This window comes from Alosa pseudoharengus, unplaced genomic scaffold (genome assembly GCF_046254945.1).
Source record: "Alosa pseudoharengus isolate Yale_2024_CS ecotype anadromous, Long Island Sound unplaced genomic scaffold, YU_APseudo_1.1 YU_APseudo_1.1_scf_25, whole genome shotgun sequence".
NCBI classification, from domain to species: domain Eukaryota; kingdom Metazoa; phylum Chordata; class Actinopteri; order Clupeiformes; family Clupeidae; genus Alosa; species Alosa pseudoharengus.
The window spans coordinates 2,009,698-2,020,219 of NW_027468696.1; the positions used below are offsets into that span (position 1 = coordinate 2,009,698).

Below are 10,522 nucleotides of genomic sequence, written 5' to 3' on the forward strand. Positions count from 1 at the left end.
TGTGCTCACAGCAGTGCAACGTGTAAACATCCAAACAGGCACAGAGGGAACAACTTTGTCTTGTGACAGGAAAACATATGAATTCACTTAATTACTGGAGCTAAATGTTTACAAGTGTGTGTGTGAAGTGGCTGTTCCAACTAAACTTGCCACGTGAGGTTAATGACAAGGGTTCCCGACACACAATCCATAGTAAGCACGCACGGAGAGTTGAAGTAAATGAGATGTTGTATTTATTCAAACAATCCGGTTCTCTTTCTTGGATGGACAAATTATGAAAACAAAGGAAAAACTAAAGCGGTAGTTTGCGGTCTGAAAACTGTACCTTCTTGCCATCTAACCTATTGCACACTTTGTGAATGGCCTAATTAAAGCCACCACTTCGCGCCACAGGCACGTGAAAGGGGTGTGTCTACTACCATGTGACAGGTAATCAGGTAAGTACGTACAGGTAACATACTGCTCAGGGTAATTAAGGTAAGTATGACATTTCTTAAATTAAACTATATTATTTCTGTTAACTTAAAACTGCATTTCCATAAAGTCATAACGTTAACTAAAGTACTTGATCTTATTCCACAGATAAGTTCACAAAACCCAAATATGGCTCCTACAGTGTGTGTGTTTATCATTCTTAAATTCTCTACAGTGAGACAGTATGGAATGTGTCATTGAGCATGCCAGAGAGCTTTTTGCTGAGCGATATAAGTTAACCACTGACCTCTTGCTGTTCATTGGCAGTTATTTTTACTGTTAAACCACAACAGACAAGACTACACCACGGCGCCTGCAAAAGCCTTGTTCCACTTTAACATTGCGTTGAACATAACTGCACATATCACCAGGATCAAGATTAATCTACAACCTCGTATGGTGAGATTTCACAACAAACTTATTTTTTACAATTTATAGATACATGTATCACAACCTATAGATAGATATGTTGTTTTAGGGCACCACTATGGTAAATTACTGTGTTACAGTCTGACCACCCAAAGCATTAAAACAGCACAAGGGACTGAGGGCTGTATTTTGGGTCACCAGCGCATGGCGTAATACTCGTTATTCACCAGCGGGACGTTGAATTCGGTATTTTGCACGTTTATTTTTTAAGCATTGCGCCCAGGGGTGTGGCAGTTAACAACCTAGGGAGGGCCCTGGCGCATTGTCTAAAAATCGCTATCATACACCACCTAAACCTGGTCAGAAGTCAATGGCGAGTTGTTCATATGCTATTTTAAGAGCGCATGTCAACAGTCATATTGGCAGGTGCACGCACCATCCTTCTATCATTCATGAACGCACACCAGCGCACGTCCATGCAAAGCATTACAAATTGCACGATTACAATGGGAAACATAATTAGAATAAAGATATTACGAAATACTGTACATCTCATGATGAGTAGTTATTCACCATCATTTGCAAATTGGTAATGACGGTTAAAAGTGATTAGGGGAGAGGCGAGAGACACGTATGGAGCACAGCTGAAGACGCACTGTCACGAGATATAAGCAACTCCTCTGCAGGATAAATGTTGTTTTATTCAGTCATTTGAGCAACATTAGGGTAAGTGTTGCTTTTTCCAGCCTATGTTTTCGATGGTAACCCATTGTCAGTCAATAGTGAAAGTAACTGCATATAACTGTCTTGTCGTTGACTGACTCCTTGGTGAAGTTAGTTTCACTTTGCCGATGAGTTCAAATAATAGACGAGTGCAAATGCGTGAAGGCTATGCTAGGTTTTAGTAAAGCATGGTTTAAGAATGACTATTCCATACGGTCTCGCAAGCAGCCTCCTCAAATGCGCCGTTGAATGCCAAAATACCGATGCATTTATTTGACATATCGCGCGTTGCACCGTTAAAGGGAATGACAGATGTCATTCTCATTGGTTTAAAATGATGTTACGCCCCAAACACACCCATATGACTGATTAAAAGACCTAGAAACACCTTGTTACGCCATGCGCTCCACTTTTGAGAACGAAAACCCTCCCAATGTGAACTGGACATCCTACTAAATTTGAATAGACTTTTGACGAGTGACGATGCACTTTAGAATGTCATGATAGGGCCCTGAGAGGAAGTTCAGTAAAGCATACTCTGAAGCTACATATGTGAAATAGTAATCAGCAATGTTGGGCATGATACTTTTTAAAAGTAATTTGTTATAGTTACTTCTCCGATAAAGTAACCGAGTTAGTCACTGTGGAACAGTGTTATAAAAGTATCTGGTTATCAGGGAAAGTAAGTATTGTGTTACATTTTTATTTTGTCAAATATGTCATGTAAAATGTCTGTAAAATATCCTTTATTTGAATTCTCTCATAACCAGTCAGTCTCTGTAGGCTACTGCAGACCTGTCGTTACCCCCAGCGAAACAATGTTTTAAAGGCATCCTTTTGCTTGCTTAAGGCAACGTATTACTTTGATCTGTAGCCTATAAGGGTATTGTTGTTGTGAGAGCACATTTTGACGCTGTTTATTTTTTACACCGTTGTTCCCATCACTGGTAATTAGTAACTTTGTAAAATATTGTTTTCTTCATCAGTGTGGCCAAGAAGTCATGGGTGACCTACACCTACTGATGTTTGAGTGATCATGAAAAAAAGTAATGATATGTCATGGACCAAGCTCCTTGGCCACAATGGACATCTAGTTATTCTTCAATGCATCAAGGCATTTGTATATTTGTGCTCTCAAATGTGTTTTATTTTGAAGATGTATTCAGTAATGGGAATAATAGACTGATGTGCGCTGGGTTTAGTTTTACTGCCTCTTAATATGTGTGAATTGCTCTTACTGTAGTTTGTGCGAGATAGCACGTCGTTTTGCAGACACTCACAAGATGTGGTTGTGGGTGACATTGCGTCAATGTGTTGCAAAATGCATGCATACAGTATGTCTGTATATTTTTTGCGCTCTGTGTGTCTTGCTCTTAGTGTGTGTGTATGTGTGTGTGTGTTTGTGTGTGTGTGTGTGTGTGTGTGTGTGTGTGTGTGTAAGAGAGAGAAAGAGGTGGTGTATTAGTCTTTAGCTTTCACTTTACCCATTACATTGCTCTCTCTTGGTTCTTTATAGAACTGTGTAGGCCTACAATTATATGATTGACAACCAAAATGGCATCCACACAAAAAAGACAACTAGGATTGTGCGATCTCATTTTAAGAACTCTTTTCAAAACCTGCCTTGTCTTGTTCTTCACTGCATCTTTTTCCCCTCAAAGCGTTGCCTCTTTCATTCTGACACATGAAATGATAAGATCATGTAGTCACTTTAGCCTAGATTGTTCTTCATTCATTCAAAAACAGCCTACAGCCTAAAATATTTTGCAGTGTAGGCTAAAACCCTTCAGGCAAATGTTTTTTCTGTTTACTGGTAGGCTGAATCTAGGCTATGCTAAGCTAATTATTCAAGGAGACACTGTAGACTGGCCTTTTTTCATAGTATTTACATTGGATGGCTGCTAGGCTACTTGCAGTGTTAACAGACAGTTCATAAGGATCTTGTTTTGCTAAGTCCCGCCTACTGAAATGAGATCAGCCAATAGCGTTTCAGTACCAGCACTAGCTCTCAAACAGCTGAATGGGGAGACCCGAGAGAGATGAGTGGATGACACATTACATTACAGTAACTGATATCTGATTAGCTAATAACAATGTGTTGTAGAAAAAAAAAAGAATCTTGTGATTTTGGGCGGGCACCTAGCCTGGCTAGCGCCACCACTTCTCAATGAGACATGGTCTGGGAACCAAACGTTCATTTTCTCGTATTTGAAAAAAATGCCCAGATCCGTTTATTGGGTGCCACGGATGTCTATCAAATGCGTCTGTGCATAGCTCATCATCGTCTTGCCCCCCCCCCCCCCCTGTTCTGTGATTGGTTCCCTATCTGAGGCAAAAATTTGGGCGGTGGTTTCCAGGCTGCCTTAGCAGCGTGAATCAAATCACGCGCAAGGCAGCATGGGAACACCCAGGCTAGCGGGCACCTGCCCATCATAATTGAATAGGCACAATGCCCCTGAGTGATTCTATAACAAATTGTTTAGAGATTATTTAGTTTAACATTGAGCATTTTCTAATATATGTTTCTATTTTGCTTCAGGAAGAGCATGAGTGAAGATGAAACTGACACTTTCACTCCCTGTGGTTGTGTTTCTCGTATTGACCATCAGCCAAGGTGCGCCATTTTAAATTCCATCTTTTAGAGATAATGGTAGACTTCTGGACATTTTAAGAGAGTTGTGGTATTTGGGTCTATAAATCAGCATTATATCTGAAATGTGACGATCGGAATAATTTAATAAATTCATGAATATGATTAACATAAAGTGATAGTATCACCCTTGTGTCTCTGTCATATGCATGCATATATGAAGAAAAACTACAATTTCTGATTTAGACATTATCCAGGCTCTAAGTCACTGTAAAATAAAGTAAGTATGTATTGCAGGTGTCCTCAGTAATATGAGAGAAAAGTGTTGGGCAATAGTGCTTAAAAGCCATATGAGTATCTGTGCTGTGAGAGGATCACCAGTGGTCATATCCTGCACTTTCAATACTCACACATGTAACTTCACTGTTGCTAAAGTCTACTGGGGGATCACAACCCAGAAAGGAAAGACACCTACAGATCTGAAATTGAATGCTGCATACCAAGGTCGTGTGCAGTATTTCTGGAAAAATGACACCAACTGCACAATGGAAATACAGAATGTGAAGAAGGAGGACAGCTCAAGTTATCAACCCATTTTTGAGACTGAGAATGTCAATCAGTCAAGGATAGGTGATTTTGAGGTCAATATATCAGTCAAAGGTAAATATGATTATTCCTATGGTTCTTGCCATAACAAATACCATGTTAAGATTTTGAGACAATTTGATTATCTGTGTAGTGAAGGGATCCAGCCTCGCACCACGACCAGCCTCGGTCTCTAGAACTGCAGTTTCACAGCAACATCAAAGAGCCAGGCTTGTTATGACAGTCAGAGTGCATATTCAACTGTAGGGACTCCATCACACTGCCCTCCCCTTCAGGAAGCGTGCCCATGCACTTCACACACACTGGCATCCCTCATCACCAGCTGTACTTCTCCCATCCCAGGGTGCCCCACACACTAGTGCTTCAAGCATCTCTAGTAGGGTTGGGTATCGTTTGAATTTGAACGATTCCGATTCCAATTCCGATTTCTTATTTCGATTCCGGTTCCTAACGATTCTCGATTCCGATTTTTTTAAGAGGCAGGATATTTTAAATGAGCTAGCTAACCAACGGTCTTTCTCAGGGTATGTGCACATTTTCCAAGTGCAAATTTAAAGACTTTTAAGACCTTTTCAAGACATCTAAATGAAACTTAAGACTATACCACGGCAAAAAGATATATATGACTGTTTATGCAATAGTTTTTTTTCTACTAATTTTAACCCCCACCCCATTTTGGATGTCTACAGAAGTTACCAAATATATTTTGGCGAAAGAAAAATAATTGTGTGTGAATTACCTTCAAAGCTATAAATGCCCAATTTTAGGGTCTGGGCTGCTTGCTTTTGAAGCTGGCTGTACATATTTGGTTGTGCTTTCTGCTGAGGCTGACTGTTCTTCACCTGTGTCTGTAGTAGCCTAGGCTACTTGCCAAAGACATGTGCACTGGACTGGAATCCCTTCAATATTTTTTTCAAAGTTAGACTATTACATATTTTAATAAGCCTACTTTATATAATTTACTATGTGCATCTATTGTCCAATATGCAGCACAGCAAATTAAAGTTAATCCACTACTTTACATTTTGCATACCAGTTGTATCTAAACCAACCAAAGCTTGACTGAGACATTGTAAAACCATTGACTTGTTTTAAATTAATTAAGAGACAGGTCCTCCTCGCATGATCCTGCTGAAAACTGCTGGTTTCATCTGAAGCACGCACGTATTATGAACGCACGTTTTTTTTTTTATGTAGCCAGTCGCCGACATTCAAAAATATGCGGTTATAGTTCAGAACTTTTGCGAAGTACGCCTACTGGGAAACGCTGGCAAGCAAGCTGCTGGCAGATATTACAGGTAGGCTATTATAACTTAGACATATATTTTCTTCCCTAGGCTAGGCCAGCAACACACGCTGGAAAGATGCAAACAGACCAACAGTATTTCCTCGTGATTGCGAAGCACTGCACATAATTTGACCAGCAGTCTTCGCGTCCATAGTTTGTGAAACGATGCTGCGTCCGAGCAACGATTTAGATGCCAAGCGCAACTCCAAAAAGGAGAGCAAATGAGCGTCCGGCTTGAGGCTGCGCCGGACAGGGCTTTTAAAATCCATATGTCCGGCCTAAATTCAAACGTATGGCCAACCTATCGCTCTTTCTCCCGTAGGCTTCCTCATTCCACGTAGGCTACCTGTATATCTCTCTGGCCTCAGCTACACCACGAAAACGTCAGGCAAATTATTTTGTACATAGGCCTACTGTATTATTACCGTTTTCACACCTTTAACCACACCCGTGAAAAACATCTTCACTCTGCAACCACTACACTTCCTCCCGTAGCCTAATAGCCTAGTCACAATTGCGTTTTAAATACACGAAACTGGATTGAGACATCACTCGCTCTCTTGCACTCGCTGGCGGTCCCATACGCACATTTAATACCTCTCTTTCGAAAATTCAGTTGTATTTAAGGATCCGCGGGAACCCTGCTTTCTGAATGAAATAGTCTGACCTTCTCCATGAATTTTAATTCTATGAACTATGCGCTTCTTCGTTGGTGTTTAGCCGTTTCTTTTTCCGGTCGGCGGACTGGGAATCGAAACTAGGAATCGAAATTTAAACTTTTGAACGATTCCGGGAAAATCGCAAAGATAGTCCCGGTTCCAACCAATACTCGATATTCGATACCCAAGCCTAATCTCTAGGGTCCCACACACGGATATCAAGCTATCCAGGGGTTCCCTTATACAACTCACATTGGGCAAACCATCCCACTTCTGACACCATTTATAGCGAAGGGAGAGAGCTGTGACCCCGCCCAACCTTACACCTGGGTCTCGGGGTACTAAACCTGCAGCTTGACTACAACATCAAAGAGCCAGGCTGGTTGGTAGTGCATATTCAACTGTGACAACACTCCACCACAATCTGTATTCAAATATCTTCATTGTGATTTTATTCTATTTTTCTAATGTTTCAAGACCTTACAGTGACAGTTCCTCAACTTGTGATCGAGGGTCGTGCTGTGAATTTGAGTTGCAAGAGTGCCTGCAATGAGATGGACAAGCACAAAGTGTTATGGAGAAAGAATGGACAAGTTGTAACTGGCAAGCAGAGAGACAGACATGAACTTGAGCTTCTCAGTGTCAGAATTGAGGATGAAGGTGACTATACATGTGCTTTAAAAGGCTACAATGAAACTGCATCTACACCAGTGAAGCTCAATGTAATGTGTGAGTATGAAGTGTGTTCCTCTAGTACAAGTACTGTACATAAATACGGGCCTAATAGTAGCACTATTGAAAAGGCGTTGCTCTGCCAAGCACATGAAGAATAATGGGACAGCCGTGGCGATCCCCGACCAGTACGAAAAATGTGGGTCGGGGGAAGTGTTTGAGCACTGTTCTCCCATGCCCACGTCTACAGCTGAAGTGCCCTTGAGGCAAGGCACCTAACCCCTCACTGCTCCCCAGGTTCCAGTTCCTACTGGTCGGGGTTCAAACAGGCAGCCCTCCGGTTACAAGTCTGAAGCGCTAACCAGTAGGCCACGGCTGCCCGATTGCCCTCTGCGGTTAGACCGGGAAAAACCCATTCTAGTTAGTCCATCATTAAAAACAGAAAACATTGTGTCGGCAAATGTTTGGTAAAACCCAGAAAGTCTTCAATGCTGTGTAAATCCTGGTCAATGTGCCTAAGACGTACTCATCTGCTCATGTTGTTTTAATCTCTAAAACTGTCTTGTTTGTAGAACTACTTCTTTCCGCCACATATGAACTAATTTCTCAACTTGCAGGACAAACTGCCGTTATTAATTCTAAATTCTGATGCAACAAGGACTTGTAGTACTCTTGTGTTTTAATGTCATCTCAGCTTTATTAGTTGCATGAAGTTTGAGTCAAACCCCTTGTTGATTGTTCCACGTTGCAGCACAGAGATGATGGGCAGTAGAGCATCTCTCGCTTGAACCATATCCTTGTTTTTTGGTCGGACATGGTCTGGAGAACATTTACCCCATGCACAAAACTTGCATATTTACCCCCAACATTAACTTTGAGGGTGCATAAAACCCAATGACCCCCCCCCCCCCCCCCCCCATCCACCATCACCACCTCAGATGGCGCCAGTCAGTACAAGTACACAGTGCAAGTAAAGTGCATGAACGCATGAATAATGGATACTAATACTCAACAGGTTTCCCCTCTTTCTCACCAGTTTCTCCAAAGAACACATCAGCTGTTGCTGGTCCTGGTCTGACTCTGACCTGCAGCAGTGATGCCAACCCACAAGTGGAGACCTACACCTGGTTTAAGGTGAATGAGTCCACTGCAGTAGGATCAGGACAGCAGTATAGCATCACTAGTATCAGAGGACAGTACTACTGTGAGGCCAGGAACAAATATGGAGCTGAGAACTCTACTGCTGTGTCCATCACAGATCTGGGTAATTCTCTCGTTCATCTCATTGTCTCCTCCTGTATTTCAATTTCTCCCTCTCTTTCTCACTATGTCCATCACAGACACAGGTATGGGTAATTCTCTTATGTATCTCCTTGTCTCTTTTTTGAGAGTTTGCTCTCTCTTTCTTTCACTCCATGTCTCAAGGTCCTATTCATCAGATCCCAGCAAAGAGTTTATTTTTCACCCTGGTATGTTTGTGTGTGTGTGTGTGTGTGTGTGTGTGTGTGTGTGTGTGTGTGTCTGTGTCTGTGTGTGTAAGAGAGAGGGAGAGAGAGAGAGAATCATAGAATGTTATCAATCTTTAGTTTCCACTTCACTTTACTGTTTATAGACTACTCAGTAATTCCCTGATCTGTTTGTCCCTCACAGGAGCCCGTAGTCCTGTACTGTATGTGGTAGCAGGAGTCTCAGTCTGTGGAGCTGCAGGTCTGATCTGTGTGCTGGTCTGGATCAGGTCAGTACTGATCTTCTCTGCTACAAAGTCACTTTCACGTTGCCATTTGATTCATTAATATGAGTCATCACATTTTAACAGGCACCACAGGTCAGTACTGATAGAGTTCATGTATATGTACTGTAGGTATTTATTTATTTACATTTAAATACATTTAATTTAATTTCTCTTCAATTTCATAGGCACCACAGGATGAATAAAAGACACATCAAGATAAAGGTGAGGTGACATGTCTTTATCCTTAGCGTAAAAATATGCAATTCATGAATTACTATGTTTCCCCTACATCATAACATAGGCTGTAGAATAATGTAATTTCTGTAATCGTCTCAGCAGGATCAGGCTATTTGTCCAGCCAGTGCTGGGGCTGCAGGAGGAGCAGAGGGTAATGTCCTGTACGCCAGTGTCCAGCCCAAAGGCAACAGGCAGACTGCAGGAGTGGAGGACGACGTCCAGTATGCCAGTGTCCAGCCCAAACGCAACAAGCAGGCTGCAGGAGTGGAGGACGACATCCAGTACACCAGTGTCCAGTTCAAACACAACAAGCAGACTGCAGAAGGAGGAGAAGATGATGTCCAGTATGCCAGTGTGCAGTTTAAAAAAGCCGAAGCAACACAGTGGTGAGTTTTTGACCCACAAATGCCGGAAACATAAAAAAACAAATGTCATCAGATGTCATTCTCTTAGTAACTTTTCGTCTGTTTCTCCAAATTACATCCTCTATTAAAATGGGTGGCATTTTGGGAGACAAGTAAAGTACTAAGTACTCTGTCACTATCCTGATATTGTCCTGCAGTTCTCCTGACCAACCTGAGGGGGAGCTCTGATCTACAGCAGTGTGGAAGCAAGAGTCTAAAGGTGTCCCAGCTAGTGTGGGGGACAGCAAAGCCTGAGATGAGAAGACCTTCTCATTTTTTTTCTTTCCCCTGGATGCATCTGAAATTTGCTTTTGCTGAATAGATGCAACAAGATGCTGAATCAATGCAACAATGACTGAGCTGTATACATGTCCAGTAGGGGGCACCACTAACTGAAATGGGGCCTAAAACACTCTACACTGCTTCCTTTTCTGGGTTTGAATTCTCTTCTCTTCTCTTCTCTTTCTTCTCTTCTCTTCTTTGCTCTTCTTCTCCCTATCTTCAGGGGCTTTTCTACAGCCATTACAAAACATACATTGACTATTATTTTCCCCTTATGCCTCCACTAAATCTGCATCAAATTGTGTATCACTGTTGCATGTAGTGCTATTTCTGTTGTGTTGCATATGAATAAAATAACATTTAATTTTATTGAAATAAATTGTTAAAGTTAAGAATAAAGTGTAGTCAGTCATGTTGTGCAGATACAGATGTCACCACACCTTCATATGAGGGGTCAGGGCTTCTTGGGGTTAGAAGCCAATTTGG

General features: G+C 41.7%; 1 protein-coding gene across 3 annotated transcripts; it reads left to right on the forward strand.

Moving 5' to 3' along the window:
• Window positions 1–796: 796 nt before the first annotated feature.
• Window positions 797–10,243, forward strand: LOC143099171 (sialic acid-binding Ig-like lectin 12). Of its 3 annotated transcripts, none has more exons than XM_076262241.1 (9): window positions 797–873; window positions 4,106–4,180; window positions 4,454–4,816; window positions 7,187–7,438; window positions 8,418–8,645; window positions 9,032–9,116; window positions 9,299–9,335; window positions 9,450–9,736; window positions 9,913–10,243. In XM_076262241.1, exons 2-9 carry the CDS (start codon window positions 4,123–4,125, stop codon window positions 9,941–9,943), a joined length of 1,341 nt encoding a protein of 446 aa, XP_076118356.1. In that variant the 5' UTR covers window positions 797–873; window positions 4,106–4,122; the 3' UTR covers window positions 9,944–10,243. The 3 variants fall into 3 exon arrangements, with proteins under 3 accessions (XP_076118356.1, XP_076118357.1, XP_076118358.1); XM_076262242.1 differs by having other exon boundaries at window positions 9,453–9,736; XM_076262243.1 differs by having other exon boundaries at window positions 7,187–7,369.
• Window positions 10,244–10,522: the final 279 nt, after the last annotated feature.